Raw genomic sequence first — 20,514 nt, 5'->3', positions numbered from 1 at the left:
GTATTGTTTATGGACTACAAAGACACACAAAAAAAAGGTTATTCTAAGGAGCTGTTCACTCTTAGTTCGTCAGAGCATCTAAAATATTAGTTTTTCATCCCTGCATGCAAAAACTGCATAAAAAAAACTGTAGCGTATATGGAGATTATATTAAATGTAAAAATACAAACTTATTGGTTATAGGTATTGGCCATGTAATCATTTGTATCATTTGTTTAAATTTTACACACTGTGCAGCCGTAGCCAAAGCTCTGCTTTGCACCCTTCAACTAGAGGTAGAGAAAGCTAGACAATCTTTCCATCCATATGGATGCATCTTTATATAATCATAATCTTTATAACCTTCGGTGCGCTCTGTGAGGGCCATACCATCTGCTGCTGCGCTGCTTGCTCTTCATATGGCTGAGGGTTTTTTTTTTGGGCCCAAATCCAACAAAATGTCCTTCCAATTCATTCTCTATGCCAACTTAAAAGGTAACATCATTTGGTGAAAATCTAATGATGTAATTATTGTTCCTTATGACAAATAGCATTTTTAAAAAAAGGAAGAAAAATCATCTTCTGTGATTCGGACTGTGTGTAGAAATCAGGGCAGCCTATGGCTCATATTACACTGGTATTATTTTTAAATACGACAATAATTAAAACAACTGGCCTGTTTATCCCCTTTTCATTCCACCTTTAGACCTTGCTTGTAAAGTTATTACATCGTAGAGGCCAGGATTTGGTTAAGAATCAAAGAAAATAGTTTCTCATGACCAAAGCTAAAAGCACAGACCCAAGACTGTTTTATCTTCTTTTTGTATGGCTACATGCTTCCAAAAAATTGCTTATATTTCTGTTTCTCCCCCAACATCTACAAGTGTGTTACACTTATGATGAGGACTATCAAGTTACGATCCAGCTGAAAGTTAACAGTTGGTTTAGGACACACTTGCACCAGTCAAGTTGTACCATGCTGTGCCCTGGCATGAGGAGCGCGCCTCCGGATGCTGGCCTCCGCTCACATTACTCCCGTCGCAAATCATGCTTCAGCAAGATTGGCAAGATGTACACACATCCATCATCATGTTGTTATATTAACCGCCTGTTTTGTTTTTTTTAATGAAAACATGTGCAGCGGAAAATCGGTACAACAGAGACCATCGCAGAAAATACTGTATGATGCCAATGCTTCTGCCGTTTTTCATGTTTCCTAGTCCACATACATGTGCAATTGTACCATGCCTAAGTGCAGTACACCTCAAATGATCAAGGCTTTAGGGGTCAATCATGCTTAGGACCCTTGCACAATTAATTGCTTGCCATTCATTGTCTGACCAATTAATCAACCAATATTTGCACTATTCCAAAAGCAAAATACACAAAATTATGCAGTGAAAAATGGTAGACGGCTTGCTAGAATTGGTAAAACCGCTGTTTTGCATAACATTGAAAAATGAATTTTATTAATCCACCTGGATCACAGCTAACGCATGTAACTTTTGTTTTTCCCAGTTCCGTTTGGCTGAAATCCAACTAAACTGAATAGTCACTTCTCATAGTCAGACGGACTAAGCCATGCATGTAAACACTCAAATGGAAACATGTCCACGTATTCTGCAAGTTACAGTTCCCAACCTGGGAGTAGCAGATGAAGGCAAAAAGAGGAAAGAAAGGACAAAAAATACACACAGCCATAAGTTTAATTGTTGCCAGAGGCCAAACAAAAGATTTATTTGGGGTGTGATGCAAGAGGTCAACCAGAAAAGTCCAACGCCAACAAGCTGAAAGCGGGCGCTATCATAGACTCTGGTCAATAAATCAATTCCCCTTAGGTGTGTTTTTATTGGAGCAAAGTAAGTAGTCCCGTTTCGCTCCCTGGTCAACTCACAGCCGCATCTCAACTAAACTCTGATGCGCATTGATTCACCAACATGAACAATGCTGAAGGTTTCAGTTCAGCAGATATCTCACCACACTGGAGGAGGTGGAATTGGACAAATTGGTCGTGCAAAGTTGCCCTCTTAGTTCACAGATGTGTAGCTATAAGTGTGATGAATATACAACATTGATGGAAAAGAACTTAAACAGTGTACAAGATTATAAAGTACACTAAATCCTTCTCTAGAAAAACACACAAGGGACATTGTGTCCGTCAACACGCACACACAAAATACAATCCATGCAAGTGAGTGTTCACTGAAAACTGCCTAACACTGCAGAAATGTGTATTGTCTGTCTGAGTGCTGGGAATGTGGTGGGAAGCATGCTGTTGGCTGTGCTGATGGGAGCACGCACACACACACACACACCTAATCACTTGTCAAATTCAGAACTGTATAACACAGCAGGATGCAACAGGAACAGGAACAAAAAGTAAAACTGATGAAACACCTGCAACAACAGGGTATGTACAACTGTAGCACAACATTCATCATGTGATGAATATCATGCAATGTGAAAGTAAATTCAATCTTTTTGCATTTTAAACAAATGATTTGTCAAAATATTTGCATCTGGAGAGATTATTTTGGGATTTCAGAAATATGGTTTCAAAACCAAACAAAGGAATAGTCTGAGATGGTAATAATGGCAAACTTTAGGCATATGACATCAGTTCTCACAGTTGTGGACATAGTAACAAGACTACTAAAGAAGTCAGAATGAATTTAAATTTAGTATGTGGGATCTTAACTGATAGATCCAAAAACAACATGCAGACTGATGGTCAAACTAGATAATCAGCTCCAAAGGTTATCTTTATAACGCCATGCCATGATTACTATTGTCTGAGGATCAGAAATGTTTTCAGCAACATACGACGTATCAATAAGGGCAGTCGTTGTGATCAGTGAGGCAGGTGGTAACACATACAAAAGCATTTTTCCTCAGAACTAAATCTTGTGTTTATTTTTGAAACCAGAACAGGTCGGCGGTTGAAGGATAACGCCTCATGCAAACTCACACCGTTACGGTTTGGGTTTACTGCTGAGCTGACAGCACCACATGTGGGAGCAACCTGACTGGTTGGGTTGGTTTGGAAATCACCTCCACGCAGCTCCCAGTTCCTGGACCCCAGTGATATCATCTAACGCTTGATTTCATCTGACACTAAGACAGACAGGTTTTTTTTACTGTTTTTTTTTTTTTTTTTTTTTAAGAAAAGAGACATCTTTGTTCTTAGCAGTGGCTTTTAGAGGTTGGCCAATCCACTTCACTTTAATATGTAATATGTGGGCACTGCCTCCGAGACCAGTGTGCAACCCCGCCCGCCCCCCAAAAAAGTACATTTGGATACAGTTTACACTAACTAACTCGTGAAGGACTTTATAACCACAAGAACCTGAGAAGTCACGCAGCAAACTGAGCTCAGACTAGCACACGCTAAACTTGACTGAAAACTATTCCATTTCTTAATATTCACATTTGTTTTGTTTGCAGTTTGGTTACAAACAGTTGATACTGTTCTCTCTTTCAGATATGATCTCATAATGAAAACATGACACCACAGCTAAGAAGCCTGAAGCAATGTAACAGCCAGACAGCAGGTACAACAGAGGGGCGGGAGAAAAACGGAAAAAGGTGTATTATTCCATAGGGCTGGACCTGAATAACTATTCTAATATTGGTTTGTTAGCTGGATATCCGGATGGATGGCTGATTAAAGAATGATAGCTGGAAACCTCAGCACACATTAAACTGAGCGATGGCTCGTTGGCAAATTTTAAACTCCTTCACCTACAAATTTCCTCTCAGAAGAGATGTAATTTATATATCACAGCATTGGTGGTTTAAATCAAAAACAAAAATAAAAGAAACTACAGCATCCAGCAACTGCAAAAACAGCAATTTACATGTAAATTTCCAATCTGATTTGCCAAAACCATTACCTCCATTTAGAGTTTGAATATAGGGCATTTGGAAAAAACAACTACAATATACGATATTGCAATAATAATAATAATAAATATTCAATATACTGAGCAGCTCTTGCACATTCATTGGAGTAACATTTTTAAAAATGAGAGGAAATTGTGTGTAGAAATACAGTATTTCTTACCTGACCTCAATTATTGTTCTGTCGTGTTTATATAAGCAGTTATTGTACAATAAATGGACGAATGCCAACTCAGGCAAAAATAGGCTCAAACAACAGCTCCTAAAAAAAAAAAAGGTAATAATTTCCTCCTGTTTCTATAATGGTGCTTTTTTCTTAATCCCACTTCATGGAAGCAAGAAGGTCTTAGTGGGAAGAAAGTATAAGGAAACAAGCTGCACTTTGTGATTCCCTACAAGTTGAGGCTTGTGTAAGCTCTTTTAAGAAACCAGGCTCTTATGTGTTTTTAAATGCGTGCATGCATGTGGTATGCCATTCTAGCAGTGCACGTCAGCTGAATTTTGTGTGTGTGTGTGTAAGTAAGTGCTCCTACCACGTGTTCATCTGTCACAGTGACTCACTCTGTTCTTTCTCATCTAATTTCGTTTCATGGGGGTTGGTTGCAGTGGCCGTGTGATCAGAGATGATTCCATCTTCACCACTGAGGAATCAGCCCCTTATTACCCCCAGTTCTATTCACTGCAACATTATCTATTTTCTCCTGTGCAGCTTTAAGCCAGACGCCTAGGCGTGCACGTTTAGGTGTCAGATAAATGAGCTCTGCAACTCTAATCACCCTCATGAAAGCAGTATTTTTTATTTGGCAGCGTGTTTTGAAGCCAGCGAGCCATAAAACTAACACAGACGATGGAATTATGCATACCTCAGTCAATGTGAAATCTCCTGCTATTTGTCTGGAAAGAAAGACGCCGAAGAGAGAAACCAATAAATATATTACAAAAATGCAACTGGGCACATTTTTTCCCAAAGGGCAGAGGCCCTTATGAGAGGACGCAGCAGTTGGATATTTGCTGATTATTTGCCCTCAGCTCTACGAGAAGCTCAATAAGAGCACAAAGAGGATGCAGTGGTTCTGATTATTTGGGCACTTACAAAAATCTCAGTTAGACGGAACATTGAAGATTAGCACATTGATCAGTATTTACAGTTAGATATGAATCTGTTTCTTTAAATTAAAAGTAAAACACTTCCAGAACTACAGGTTAAAAACGCATCTCTGATCCAAACATAGACAAATCCGTTATAAAAACCACTGACAAATCCAGTTATCTCACACGTAAATGTTGTGTAACGGAAACTATCACGAGCACAGCTTTATGAAAGAGGCAAGACAGAGTTGAAAAAGGATGGAAAAGTTTGGAAATTTACCAGAAACTTTCCACGAGAAGATAAGCTGCAGAATTTTGGAACAACACCAATTTGGAATCAAAAGGTTGGTATCGCGCTGCAGAATAAGACTGAACAAAACCATCTCAAAAACACTAGCATAATCCCACACAAAGTTATACAGTCAACTAAACAAATGGAATATTATGGAGAGATTAAAATAACTTACAATAGATCCCTTTTCTCATAAGTAAACACTATGACATATTTTGGTGGGCGGGGCATAGCTGGAGGCAAAACAGCTGCCACCGTAACGTGGGTGCAGAATTAGCACCCCAAAGCTAACAGGTCTTAAAGTTGTGGATGAAAATAATATTCCTAAAACTCACAACAGTGACCTCATCTGCGTACCTACGTTTACGTGAGCTAAAAGAAATGAACCCTGGCGGACGCAGACGAGCCGTCTCATAATCTATCGCTCAGTGGAAGGATGATTTTAATAATTAGCCTTATTACTGATCCAGTTTCTGATTTGATGGGCACAATAACCTGATATAAAAAGGTGTGTGCTACTGACCTGAGCATTATTGACAATGGTCTTTGTCCAATCTATTCACTGTATCCCCTTTATTAACGGGGAGTTAGGGCTTGAATGAGATAACATTTCAATTTGGAGCCAATAACGATATTTCTACCATTCTGGCACCCATCAACACAGAAAGATTACATATTTAAACTTTTATGTAGACTACTAAACACAAGTGGATATTTGTGGGTGTTTTTTCAAGCTTCTTTCAATTTGCCTCCAGCTAGCTGTGTTGCGTCAATGTGACGTAGGCCCTGAAAGGGTCTACTGATGCTGGACAAACAGACAGAAGTAGGTGCTATGAAATGATGAGCCCATCAATCAGTGGGCTAATCAAAACTGTAACCTAAATTCTTGTATGATAACAGAAAACTGGTGAGCAGCTCTGGTGTTGTGTAAAAACTCTTGAAATCATCCGTGCATGTGATCAAGGAATGAACAGCACAGAAATGCAACAAATGTGCATTGAATCTTTTTGTTTTAACCAGGATTATACTGAAAGATGTTTCTTGTTTGTCTTTTTCCAATTACAATTAAGCTTCCCATCAACCTTCCCACCAACCTACAGTTTTGCAATTTAATCAACGTGTTCTCATTAATAATTCCCATTTATTCCTATTAATGCTCATGGAAAGTTAAAAAAATGTAACATTCCACAAAGTTTCAATCCAAAAAAGTAGAGCAGCACCGTAATAGAAAAACATACCATGTGATATCATCGTCAGAAATTGTAATGACATTGATACATAAAACAACATATGAAAAAAATACTTCTGCAGATGGTTTTGATGTCTTTCTGCTACACGAACCCCAAACAGTTGGGCGATGTGTTGTGTTTGCTTTGTTCTTTTTAGCCACAAGTCCTTTGTGCAAAATAACAGTCAGCTGCAGAATAGAAAGCCAACTTAACAATGAAATATTGGTTCATATGCTGCAAGTCATATCATGATTGCAATTTCCTAAAATATTATCACACAGACTGCATGTTTTCATAGCATACCACAGCTCAAACCTCAACTTCTGACATGTAAATCATTGGTGGTATCTATAGGTGGGTTTCAACAAGCACTGGCTGGAACTGTAACGGGGCTGATCTCCTTGGTCTTTTTGACAAATCCGGCATAGCAAAACACCGCTCCTCACCTCTTGGTGGTGATAGTGCACCTTTTATACTCTTTGTCAACTGCTGATAAATAATCAGTGAAGACGGCAAAGAAGAAAAACAGCCACTGGACTGACCATATCAGCATTGACGGAGCTGAGGTGGTTGCTGTGTTTCTGTGTGCATAAACCGTAACGGTGGTTTAAGCCCAGAAGGGGATCGTAGAGGCTGATAATATTCAGCGCAAGCTGATAATGTGATGGCAATATAGTTTGTGTCCTAAGCGGAGATTTCTATACAAAGCCCCAACAATCAAGTGTCTCAGAATTGAAGTGCAGCAAGGATGTGAGCATACAGTCGTCCCATCTTTGTTCCCTGCGCTTCATTTACCATCTCTTCATGCTTCACATACTCACTTAAATGTACTTTGCGGTTACGTAAGCATTATATTTTTTTAAATGTACAGAAACAAACAGAGTTGGGCTTCACAGTCAGACTAGGGCTCTTATAAATGCTCCTCTGAGTAGAAAGTGCATCATTACATGGAATTTAATTTGTATTGCTCACTGTGTTGGGAAATGACAAAGAGTGTCTGGTTTTAGCATCACTGACCCAATATATCATGTAGGGAGAAAATAAATATCATTGCACACGGTATTCACTGGGACCTCTTTGTATTATTGTTACACATTCTTGAACTGCACATATGGAAAGGACAAGTAGTTAATATGATGTGAAATAAGCCTTTAAAGTATGACGTTGCCAATGATGCAACATGACAAGCCTGAAGCCCAGTCACAACTGCATTTTCTCAACCTTATGGCAAAACAGCTTAACCAGCTCTTCCCTAAATCTGCACATATGAATCCATAATGCCAAAGAGCACACTGACAAATGCTCCTGGCCTGCCAGGATGAAAGCTGTGGATCAGTGTCAAAAAGAAGCACGCCACTTCCACAACCAATGATCACACATACTTGTACTTGCATAGATTTCTACCTCTGACTTGCATTTTTTTATTAACTCCCACCCCACTGACCGGCTGCAGCAGGTAGACATTGTACTTGCTCAAGTGGCTGCAGGATGTTTTGCTGCAAAAGAATGACGAGGCTTAATCTGCTTGACCTCTTCTAGAAAGTTAGTGAGGATAAAGTGTTGCTACTCTTAGCCAGTTTCACAGAATCTGCAGGTCGTCCTGCAGGAAACCCACCTGAAAGGTAGCCACTCTGGCACACAAGCAAAATACTGGGACCATCACTGGCCTTTCGGTGAAATGAAAAATAAAATGACCTTTCAAAGCAGAATGACTCCCCTTTTATACAACAGGCAAGGATCTACGAAAAGAAAATGCCATGTAAACTAAGAGTTTTGATAGCAAACCTGACCGTCTATCACCAACTGAGACTGCATGGTTTCTGATTCCGTCCCATGTCTGTTTACAACTGTACATGGATAAAAAGGAAGTGGTGGGGATTTCCAGTGTGATGGTCGGATTCCTGATAAACACTCCTGTTCCCACTCTGTCCGAGGATCCTCAGGAAATCAGAACTTTCATATTTACCCCCTAGCTTGAAACTCTGGGACCATTTCCCCCCATGACATGTTACATAGTAAATGAAACCATTGTGTGCAGCCTCCTTTTGAGATTGTAAGGAAGAGGTCAAGCCAACTCTGCATCCGGTCCAGGTGAAGCAAAAACCTTGCGAATTCAGCCACAAGAAATACCAAACACAGCAACTTCAAAAAACAAAACAGTTTAGGTTTAACTCAGTAAGGTCAATGCAGCTACTGTAAATAAAGCCCGGCGGTCACCACGCTGCGTGAAGGCTGATTTATGGTCCCGCGTTACACCGACGCAGAGCCTACGCCGTAGGTCTGCGTCGGTGTAACGCGGGACCATAAATCAGGCTCCACCGCCCAGCGCCGGTGTCTGTGCTCCGTCCCCACCTGCCTCCACCGTATCGCTCAGGTCGTGGTTGGCGGCTGTCCGGGGAAACTCCTTCATCTTCCTGCAGCTGAGGTTGAGGGCTCCGCTGGCCGCCGCCTCCTCCAGAGCTCTCTCCAAGCCCCGGTTGGGAGGCGGGCTGGCCGCCGCGGAGGAGCTGAGCTGGCCGTGGGGGCTCCGAGCTGACTCCGGGCCCAACGTCGCCATTATGGTCCAGTTATACCCGACAGGACACGCTGGGAGAACAGTAGGTGCTCCGCTTCCCGGGGCTCCGTTAGAGCCCTAGTCCTGCCTGACTGTCGCCGCGCCGTCTTCCTCCCGTCTGCACGGGAAGCGGGAAACACACGAGGCTGCCGCCATGTCCGGTATCCTTCAAAATAAAACCATAGTAATAATGACCTTTACTCCTGAACATCAATATTATTCTTCTGTTAAAATAGTCAAATGGGATCACATATACAATCAGGGGTAAGCAATCTGTCTTTGATAACATCTGGGGCCCATTTAAAAACTTTCTTTCTAATAAAGACGTGTCTGGTTTGGTGGAAACACGTGGGGATGATCCATAAGTAACCCTCTGTAGCTTCAAAAAGGTTTACTGTCTTGTGTTGAGTGATTGTTGTCAATTTTATGTGCAGTGCAAACTTGTATGAGAAGTCTATGATTGGTTTTGTTTCTACTCTCCCCATTTTCCTTTCCTTTTTTTTAAATTTAATTTTATTAACTATTTTATTGTTATATATTTCACTTACTCAAGCAATGTATAATTATTTTATTACGTATTGAATTCCTGTCTTTCGTTAGGTATTCATATTTATTATTTGTATTATTATTTGTTGTTTTGTTGTCACGATTTGGTTGTGAATTGAGGACATGGGTTCTGCACAGTTTGGGGCAGATGTTTTGAGTCCCATGGGTTATACAGTGTGTATGTACTTTTATGTTTTGAAATATATAAATATATTGTTGGAAAAATAGTCAAATGAATAAGCAATTATAATATTAAATTATATGATTAAAATGTAGTTTGTTAATGCCACGCTCTCCCACCACACAAACTGTGCTTTTGACAATGAAAAGAAACACTACATTTAATCAGAATCAGTATCAGAATCAGAAAAAGGTTTATTGCCAAGTTTGTTAAACACACACAAGGAATTTGTTGTTGTGATTGGTGCAATACAATACAAATATAAAAGCAAATATATAAGAGATGTACCATATGAGGTTTTTAAAGTGCCGGATATGAGTCTGTGCAAAAGTGACTTAGGATGTGCGTTAATGTAACGCATAAGGTCAGGATTGGAATCTTTATGTTAATGTAACGTAGAGTGGGATGGGGGGACAGTCCGTGGTAGACGGGGCAGAGGGGGGACGGGGGCCTTGTTGATGAGGACAGCTGCAGATGGGAAAAAACTGTTATAGTGGCGTGAGGTTTTGGTCCTGATGGACCGCAGCCTCCTGCCAGAGAGAAGAGTCTGGAACAGTTTGTGTCCGGGGTGGGAGGGGTCTGCCGCAATCTTTCCTGCACGCTTCAGGGTCCTGGAGGCGCTTAATATATTCACTAATGTAAGATGTACATTATAGTTGCTAAGTTGAAGAATTTCTTTCTCTGCATCACGCCAACAACCTTCAGTGGCACAGATACAAATCTAGTTAGAGTCATAGGCTTTTTGTAAGTATGGACGCATGCTCCTCAAGAACCTACAAAATCAAGTGTGGGGTACCCCAAGGTTCGATTTTAGGCCCAATACTCTTTAATTCATATATGCTTCCGCTTGGGGACGTCATCGGGAGGCAAGGCATCAATTTTCATAGTTATGCTGACGATACGCAGCTGTATATCGATGTGTCTCCTGAAGACACAAAACCAATTGATACCCTTCTTAATTGTATTTTAGATATAAAGTCATGGATGGCAGATGACTTTCTACAGCTCAACCAGGACAAAACAGAAGTTTTAATTATTGGTCCTGAAGCCGAGAGAGAAACTTTTACCAAAACTACAAGATTTTAAACCATCACATTGTGTAAAGAACCTGGGTGTTATCTTTGACTTTGAGCTGAATGTTATTCCTCATATCAAAAACACAACAATTTTTTTTTTTTTCACCTTAAGAACATAGCCAGAGTCCACCCATTTCTCTCTCGGGCAAACACGGAGGTGCTTATGCATGCTTTTATTTCCAGTCGTATTGATTATTGTAATGCCCTGCTTTCTGGTCTTCCCAAAAAGAGCATTTCTAGTCTCCAATTATTACAAAACTCCAGACCAGAAAGTGGGCTGACGTTACACTAGTTTTAGAATCGCTGCACTGGCTCCCTGCTTCAGGATCGATTTTAGCGCTTTGTGCTGCATTTTTTATTTGTATGAAAAGCGCTATACAAATAAAGATTGATTTGATATAAATGTAATATGTAATATAAACACCATTTAAAACCAGCAATGAAAATTGAGGATGAATTGTTTTCAATGCCTGTTTTGTGGCATGAAAAAGAGGATCAAAATAGGGGAGAATAAAAAAAAATTCAACTGCACGTGTTTTGTTTTGAAGAAACTTCCGCTGTGTTTCCGGGCTGTCTTTGCAATTTCGCGACTTTAACACATGCTTTAACAGCGATCCATTCACTGCGGCTGCGCAGTGAGCGGACCTGGCAGAACTGAAACAACAGCACCGTGAAGTTGATAAAGAGCGACTCCTGCTGGACAACGAGAGTATGCGCAGTGAGGTTTTCCGTGCAGTTTTGGATTACGGTCTACAATTTATGATTTACAGTCTATGGTTCAAACGTACCTGAGAGATAATATATCTTCGTGAATCCAAAGTCCTCCCATTCAAAGGCCTGTCAAGCGAGTGTAAGCAGAGGACCAGAAGTCACAGGTAACTACAAAAGGCTGTGTATAAAATCAGAACAGTGACACACACACACACACACACACACACACACACACACACACACACACACACACACACACACACACACACACACACACACACACACACACACACACACACTTGATGAATGGGCACTGGTAAAGCCAGTGGTAAATCTCCACAGCTTCTTAATTTAAAGAGGTTGTCATGATTTCATTAAATTAAAAATAAATCACTTAAAGTTTTAAAACTTTTAAACCAAAACTGAAATAATCAAGTTATCTCAAGCAAATATGTTAATCCAAAATAAAAAGTAACAGGTTTTGTCCATGGACACTGTGCTTTTGTTGTGCTCAGTTGTGCAAAGTTGTAAAATACACTACAGTACTTGGCCTTGGGAGAGTACTGCACTGTTTATAACTTTTTTATTATATGTAATATGCTTCAGTTTGAGCACACTACGTGGTCAGAAAAATAAAGTCAGCTCATGACCTGAATATACTGAATTAATATACTTTCCATCTCTGGATGTTTTTCCTTTGACGGTGCTTGGATTCGTCATATTCACATCGAGGATGAATGTTTCAGACAATGAGACATCATTTTCACGAACCATATTTTCATAACATCATTTAGAATCTTTTGGATGTGTCAAACAAGACTATACACAACACACCGACTCATCGTGTGTGCAAGATCTCGGTAAAAAATGGATGCAACTCTGGACAGAAATAATTATTGTGACTTTGCATGTGCTCATTGACAAACCAGCATGCAGCTTGTCATTAATGTGTGAATGAGCGTGTACTCGCTGCTGCTGCTCAGCTCCAGTCTGACAGGCATCAGACAAAGAAGCAGCAGATGGCTGTTAGTCAGCAGAAATGTATTCTTGCTAAACATGAATATTTGTATTCCGTTATTGCTAATACATCTAATACTAATCCAGGTGCTTCCTGTGCTGTAGTGTGTGTGTGTGTGTGTGTGTGTGTGTGTGTGTGTGTGTGTGTGTGTGTGTGTGTGTGTGTGTGTGTGTGTGTGTGTGTGTAACCAAATAACTGGCCCCTCGGTGAGAACTGGGGCCCCAAACTGACTGCAAAAAAATTAAAGTCAAAAGTAGACGTGAGAATTATTGATCCCTGTTGGTGAAAAGCCTAATTCAGACCTCAGACCCTTCAGTGGTTTCAATTCCCCTCTCTTGCCTTTGGGAGGATTCAAAACTTTGTGCTATCAATAGATTATTATTTTTATTATTATTTGGCTTTTGTAGCTGTAAAAATTAATTGATTTCTGAATGTAACAATAATAATGCTGGATGAACCAGTCGATGTTTACAAATGTTTGATGCTTTGCAATAAAAAGCAGTTGAAAGCAGTTTTGCACGAAGAGAAAATGCTTCATGCTGCAATTAAGAATCACTAACAGCTGTATGTGTTTTTGTTCCTTCAATTGTTTTGTTTTTGTATAATTGCAGACTTTGCTTGGACCAGTTGTTCTCATGAAAGCCAAAGCTTTCTTCTGATGTGGCCGACTTTTCTAGGATCATACGTGCAGTTAAAGTTAAGGCGTGAAGTTACTGGTTTGGTATAAATCGGTCTTAGTTAACGTTAAGGTAAAAGCCGACGTCAGGCTGCACAAAATGAATGAAAGTGCAATGTCCCATGATCCTTGTAATAGCAATAGCTGCTTAGACTTGTGTCTGTGAGTTTCGCTGCAAAGTGAAAACGCTGAGTCATCTGATTATATAACAAGCTCGAGTCAGCAGCTTCTCAGTGCTGAGCACTAATGACGTTTTGTTTTCCAGCAGATCTTTGTGCTTGTATACTTGTGAGGTCCTGATCTAGGATCTTTTTTTCAAGTAAGTGGCCATCAAGGGCCTTCATTTCTCACAGAGAGGCCAAGTATTTGTCCAAAATGCTTTTACACAATCCCTCGTTTTTTAGTAAAGTGTACGTGTATTTCTCCATCTTGGCTGGATCATTTTGGCTGCTCTGGCTGCTCTGGCTGCTGGCCAGCGAGTTACTGGCCTCTGGTTGCCATCGGCTAGCAGCCTTTTAAGGCCAAACGCGCCTGTTGCCCTTTCAGGACCATCTCCAGGCCTTTGCAGCAGTCTGTTTTATGGTGCTTTTATACTAGTACTTAATCAGCGCGACTCGTCCTCGTCTCGCCTCTACTCGCCTTGTCCTCGTTTGTTTCTAGACACCCAGATGAGAAATAAGAGGGTTGGAGCGAAGCTGCTGTGATATATTTGATTGTGTGATCTAAACGGAGAAGACAACAACACTAAAGATGTAGAACCTGGAGGAGATGATATATGTGCTGCTGGGTCTGTGGCTTGTGTTAGATATCAAGTTAAAAAATGAGAGTGAAAGAAGCTTCAAGCGGCGACGCTTTTTTTTTGTTTGTTTGTGTCGGCGCGTGTGTGAAAAGTCAGCTGGGAGCCGCGAGCGGCTGAGAAGTGACCTGACCTGGTCGTTCCTTTTCGCCCGTCTAGATCCCTTTTTAATAGGGCTTGGTCACCAAGTTGCATTCTTGAACGGAGGCAGCCATGTTGGCAGCTTGGTGAGTGTAAACAAACAGCAGTGTAGTAGCAACAAGTGAACAGAAGGAACACAAAAAAAAAAAGTTAAAATGCCGGAAAGGAACTGGAATTTACCGGGATACCTTAAACAAGGAAGAAAATAATGATTATTAACGGTTTGGATCCATATGAAATCCCTACTAAAGAGTGGAGCTCCGACGAGGACTTACTGCCACAGTTCTGCACAACTGACGTCTTCGGCTAGCTTGTTTGCGGTGTGAGCGCCTACACTTCGGAGCAGTTCTGTTGTTATAAGTCGTTGGAGGCTCATGTGCAGTTCACAAATGGATGGATAAAGGAGCTTCAGATCATAAAGCCGGGAACACGGTTATCCGGTCAAAGGTAAGCTGCGCTCCATTCTAGCAACTGTTAGTGCTTTGTTTGTAGCAGCATGAACACGTGTGCTTTTAACTAGGTGTTACAAAAGTGTGGTTAAACTATATAAACTCATATTCAGACGTTATACTTTACTGTCATATACATAAATGTAATTTATATGGTCCGAAGACCAGCTAAGGTAGCTTCCAACATGGCGGCTCTGCCAAGTGATGACGTCAACACAACCAAGCCCTATTCTCTCCTCAGCCACCAGGTTTATGAACATCTGCACCTCAGAGTTGAATCACCAAACAGACGTTTGCGCTGCCATTGCCCGTTGAATAAAATCGCAGCGAGCCGCTCTTGTGCTGATTCCCGCTTCCTAATTCAGACGTCTGACGGCCCTGCCCCCTGACCAATCGGTGGCGTGTAGTGTGATGACATCAGATCCAGGGCCGACTCAGCCGCTTAGAACCTCGATACAGAAAAAGTATCTACTCAGCCAGCCTTTACCCACCTCGACTCGTAGTGTAAAAGCGCAAAACGGGGCGTGGCGAGTCGAGTCGCGTTGAATAGGTACTAGTGTAAAAGCGCCAATAGATGTACCAGACCCGTCAGCCTTATTATCTTAAAGATCTTCTCTGATGGATCTTTATTCACAGCTCAGAAGTCAAGTTCACCCAAAGTCCTAAGTAACTAAAGCGACGACAGCTAGGCATGTGACACGGTCAATTTCAGCACACCCTCTTCTTTTTCTTACCTTGCATGTCTATTTCAGTTGGACGTATTAACATTTGTGTCAATGGAAACTAACTCACTTTTGGAGTCAGCCCCTAATAATCATTCAACAAACTGGATTTTTCCCAACTTCCTTCCAAAGAAGCACAGCCAGGAAAAGGCTTGTGTGTTTAAGTCGCATGGTTGACTCCGCCCACTGCCCTCCCTAGTGGCTGCTGTGAACAGAGCTGTAGAAAACTGCATCGTATCCCTGTTGTTGTTTCACTAAAACCCGTCACAGACATTTCATATTGCTGATCAATAAAATTTCCCAGGAAGTGGCCAATTTTTCTCCAGATGTGTTCATTTAAGATGCAGCGTCCTCACCTCCCTCCAGAAAATCTTGATTTAAAAAAAGTCTCTTTTTTTTCTTTGATATGTTAGAAGTTTAAAAAAGCTCATTGCAAGCATGTCTTTACTTTACTTTGCAAAAGCCTCATCTCTCTCTCCTCAAAAATCATCTTAGCCATTCCTCTCATATTTGTACTCAGGCATATTTACATTCAAGGACACTCAGAAAAGACTGAATATGAGCTGCTTCCACTTTCAGTTCGTGTAAACTTGAAGGTTGGCAAAAGCCATTGATATTTGACTGGGACTCAGACTTCCTCTCCTGCCAGCAGCAGCTGTCAGCTGATGCAGACTGATGCTTTGACCCGTCAGTCTGTCTTCATTGCAAAGTTTTCAAAGCGGGACCAAAGCTGAACCAAAGGGTTCGTGCCAAATCTAGGAAGCAACACTTTGACCTCTGAGGATAACATGCAACTTCACCTATGACTTTATCAGATATGGTTTGGCTCTGAGATAAAACAGCCTCACATTAAGCAAGACAGTGAGCACGACTTACATGCAGCTAACAACCTCAGCTTAACAAAATCATAATTTTCTCGAGAAAGTAGAGCCTATAATGACTGAAGATCGATTTTTTAATCATTTTAAACCACAACTTCCTGTCATTAAAACACATAAACAACTTCCTTATTAAGGCTGGAATAAGACATTAATTGTGCTGATGAACCTTTTACAGAGGGGCCGTGTAGTAGGACGTCTGCAATGACTTGTGGGGAAGATTTACTGCAAGAAATTGTGTAGAAACCTGAGAGCTTTCTGAAACAAAAACGTTGACTGTTCTGAAGGCACAAAAACTGTTAAATACAGGAAGTTCTGATAATCAACCGCCTCTCTTCCTTTCTGCTGCTGCCAGTGCCGTGGGTGGAGGGGGACGCATCTGGACCGGACTCTTGCTCGCAGTTTCAGCTCAGGAGGTCACCACCGCGCCGAGGAGACCCATGAGCTTCGGTCAGTACTGGACTCTCTGCTTTCTGGGTTTTGGAGTTTTGCTGTACTGAAAGAGGAAATGTTAAAAATGTTATCGCTCACATGCAATCACACTCTGCCCCTGAACTCATACAGGAAGCCGTGTTAAAGTCAAAGCTTAAGGAGGATCAGCTTCTTGAAGTAAAATTTTGAATTCAGTTTAATTTTAAACAGAACAGCGTTTTTATTTAATTATCAGTCTTCTTTTGTTTTCATCTTCCTCTTAAATTCAGCAAAATGAGGGGATGTAATCCTTTTGTTTTTTTATATTTACCTCTTTCTCTTGTCTGTCTGGTTGTCTGTCTTTGTGGTTCACGCTGCCCTCCTGGGTGGGCTCTTTCTGTGCAGAGTTGGTGCTCGTGTGACTTTCCTCCACTTTCATTTTCACAGTCCAGAATCATGCCTGTTTGGCTAAACGGTGGGTCTAAATTGACCATTTGTCCATATGTTGTTCTCGATATATCCAGCTGCCCCCCCGGGACCCTCAATAGGTTTGGCTGATTGTTATATGTCATCAGTAAGACAATGTAAGATGCTAAATCGCTTAATATTAATTAAATGATTGTTTCCAGTTTATTCATTACAAAGTTAACAGATAGAAAAGTATAATATTAATCACAGACGTCAAAAGTGCATAATATGACCTCATTTTTATTCATTCACGGCAAGTAGTGACGGATTCGAAACTCTGCAAAAGAGAAAAACAATCTGAAAAACGGTCTCTGTCTTTCTTTTATCAAAATTTCACAAAGCCTGCTTAGATGTTGGTCAAACAATCGCAACAAAATCTAAGAAAACAAAACAGAGCAGACAGTTCAGTCATCTCCGTATGTATTGGTTCCCAGGTGGAGGTTAAAACCAAATAGCAAAAGTCGAAGATCTGGGCCCTTCAGGTCCAGATCTTTGACGTTTATAGAAGCGTTTATCTTCTTTTATGTAACACAGATTCATATTTTATGTTTAATATAATTATAATGATAATAATAATAAAAATAATACTGAGAGTAAATTTGAAACATTTACAGAATGTTCTCCCTAATTAGTGCAAACAAATATCTTCAAAACCGTGACAGCAAAATAGAAATGCATTAAGTTTTATTTCAAAAATGTTGAAGTTCATGATAAAATAGTTTTTTCTTTGCCTTGTATGAATAAAGCAAAAATGAAAAGGAATATGTTCTGAAAAGAAATTTCCTGCGTGCCTGACAGCCTCAACTTTTGTTTGAAGTCCGATCAAAAAACTGTGATATATCACGGCGTGTCACTGTTTTTTAGCGTGGTACAGGTCTGCTTAGTGACATCACTCACTCACTCCAAATCAGATGCGTTTGCTGTGCGTGGGAAATGGGTAGCACAATGAATTTAAAGGAAAAGGGGGGTGAAGCGACGCTAGGTGGGTGACTTCAACCTTTAAAACTGCTTGTGAAGACGTGTTAGAAAAGTGAGCTGTTGTAGTGCAACCGTGTGGTACAGACTTTTCATAATCGACTTCAGGAAACGGTGTCAACACTCTAAAAAATGGATGTAACGTTACCTTTCTGACCTACAGGCTTACAAACACAGAGCCAAGTGTTATTATAGCAATTTATGGAAATCATAAATATTGAATGAATGAAAAATGGGAAAAGCAATTTGAAAGAATAACCTTATTATAAATTGTGCCATTTTTTGTGTGTGAATCGTCTGGCTTGCAACCTCTTTAGAATACAATACCATCTGTAAACACAACACAAAATATTTCTTTATAGAATTCAGAATTGTTTTGTTTTTCTAAACTAATGAGTATTTTTTTGTGTAAATATATAACTCTTATTAATACTTGGATGATACTACTCAGTTTCAGGTGTGATTGTGACATAACACACTGATCGCTTCACCAGCAGTGAGTCAATGGAATTCTTTTTTTATTTATTTATTTGTTGAATCTTTTGAACAGATTGGGACAAAAGTATAGCTTCTTTCATGAGCTACCGGAAGTCACTTTTGCCATCAGAGGAGCTGAACACTGATGTTTCTCAGGCCTCCCAAGCATGACATTATTCATGTTAAATTAAATTATTATTCATGTCTCTGTTCTCCACTCGGCCACCGGCTATAAAGAGAAAAAAAGATAGACATGACATGTTTTAGTATTGTTTTCTTCCCTGTCATATTATTGTATGTTGCGTTATCATTTAGGTTAGCAAATTCCTGATTTGATCATCTTCAATGATAATGAACACAAAAAACTGGAACACTTCTGTAGATGAAACATTCAGTGCTGCTTTAATTAAAAAAACGTTTTTTGTGGCAAACCACTTCTTTTAAATAACATTACACTTATCAATGTAATCCTTTCACAGGCCCTTAGACAAACAGTTTTTGAGCTTAAATCAAAAACACACAAGCTGAAAAACAATATTAAGGACTTGTGAGGGTAGATAAACAGATTTGCAGATTCACAGTCTCTGTGTTTCTCCTGACTGGGACTTCCAGTGTGGATGTGAAAAGGTGGGGTTGTCATCAGACCTAAAAGTGTCTCCTGTGAATTACGTGCAGACTTTACAAGACATTTACAAGTCTCATAATGCCTTCAGTGACAGAACTGACCTTCGGACTTCAGACTGACAGACTGACAGTTGCTTTATTATCCAGGTCACTTGAGGCAAAGGTCTATTGTACAATAGTGAAACTTCTCAATAGAAACAAGGATTTCGTTGAAAGTGAGCAGGTGGACATGCAGGTTGTTTGTAAGTAGGACATTATTGTGATAAAATACAATTTCACCAGGAAATGTAACACACCTGCTGTCAATGGGAATCCTTGTGTGTTTTCTGCGTAGATGAGGAGCTGCAGTGTCATGTACTCCGACCTGCACCGATGTGGATATGTCAGCTGGTGTGTGGAGCCTGCAGAGTCGCCGGCTCCAGCAGCTGCAGCTTCAGCAGGTACAGGTGAGGTCAGGACGGATTTTACACCTGCGGCTCAAACTGCAACATTCAGTCTGTTCTGGGGAGGCTTTTAATGTGAAATATCGGAAATACAGTTAATCCCCCTGAGATGTTTAAGGTAGCGCAGCGAATCTTCCAGTATCACAAGATAATAATTTAAGAATTGATACAAAACTGTTTCTTTTTGATTAGAAAAGAATGCAATTTTTAGTAAATATCAAAACCTGAAGTAATTTTAAAGAGTGAAGCGTGTATATAACTGTCATTTTTTTCTCTCTTTTGTTTTTGAGAGAGCAGCTAAAAAAAGTATACTTGCGTTATCTGTCTGTGAAAGAAAGAAAATCCTACAAGGGTCACTGAAATAACTTGAAACTGATGACATAATCAAAAATAACCCTTTACTAAACATTGACTGATGAAAATAAGACATGGCTGTTAAGTTTTGATTCAACAGATTCATTTAATACTTGAGTAACTTAGTTGGACCCTCAGTTTCATATTTTTGACAGAAATCACTGCAATCAGGCGATTTCTGTAACTGTGTGAGACTTGTGCACCTTTAGACAGGTATTCTGGTCCACTCCTCATGAACAAACTGCTCCAGTCGTCTCAGGTTTGAAGGTTTTCTTCTCCAGACTGCATGGTTCAGTTCTTTCCACAGAAGTTCAACAGGATTTAGATCAAGACTCACTTCAGTATAGTTCAATATTTTGTTCTTGGTCATTCTTGGCTGTTTTTAGCTGTGTGTTTTACTGTACCTTTATTATCTTGTTGGAGGACTAATGACCTGCTGCTGAGACCAAGCTCTCTGAAACTGGGTGGCACATTTGGCCATATAATGTCTTGATAGTCTAAAGATTTCATTGTGCCTGCACAGAT

General features: G+C 40.2%; 2 protein-coding genes across 11 annotated transcripts in view; one reads left to right on the top strand and one right to left on the bottom strand.

Moving 5' to 3' along the window:
- Positions 1-9,153, bottom strand: part of lrch1 (leucine-rich repeats and calponin homology (CH) domain containing 1) — an 88,714-nt gene extending 79,561 nt beyond the window's left edge. For all 6 annotated transcript variants that reach the window (XM_061723286.1, XM_061723287.1, XM_061723282.1 and 3 more), the window contains exon 1: positions 8,842-9,153. In XM_061723286.1, the coding sequence (XP_061579270.1) occupies positions 8,842-9,046 (205 nt within the window). In that variant the 5' untranslated portion in view covers positions 9,047-9,153. The remainder of the gene's footprint in view (positions 1-8,841) is intronic.
- Positions 9,154-16,578: 7,425 nt separating this feature from the next.
- The window catches only part of rubcnl (rubicon like autophagy enhancer), a 23,638-nt gene continuing 19,702 nt past the window's right edge, over positions 16,579-20,514 (top strand). For 2 of the 5 annotated variants that reach the window (XM_061723281.1, XM_061723280.1), the window contains exons 1-2: positions 19,343-19,434; positions 19,527-19,632. In XM_061723281.1, the coding sequence (XP_061579265.1) occupies positions 19,527-19,632 (106 nt within the window). In that variant the 5' untranslated portion in view covers positions 19,343-19,434. Of the gene's footprint in view, positions 16,688-19,342; positions 19,435-19,484; positions 19,639-20,514 lie in introns of those variants that run through there. The other 3 variants (XM_061723278.1, XM_061723276.1, XM_061723277.1) reach the window with 3 other exon arrangements.

Source organism: Cololabis saira, chromosome 6 (genome assembly GCF_033807715.1).
Source record: "Cololabis saira isolate AMF1-May2022 chromosome 6, fColSai1.1, whole genome shotgun sequence".
Lineage (NCBI taxonomy): Eukaryota > Metazoa > Chordata > Actinopteri > Beloniformes > Belonidae > Cololabis > Cololabis saira.
The sequence above is the reverse complement of the archived record's forward strand: the minus strand, read 5'-3'. Positions and strand labels throughout refer to the sequence as shown.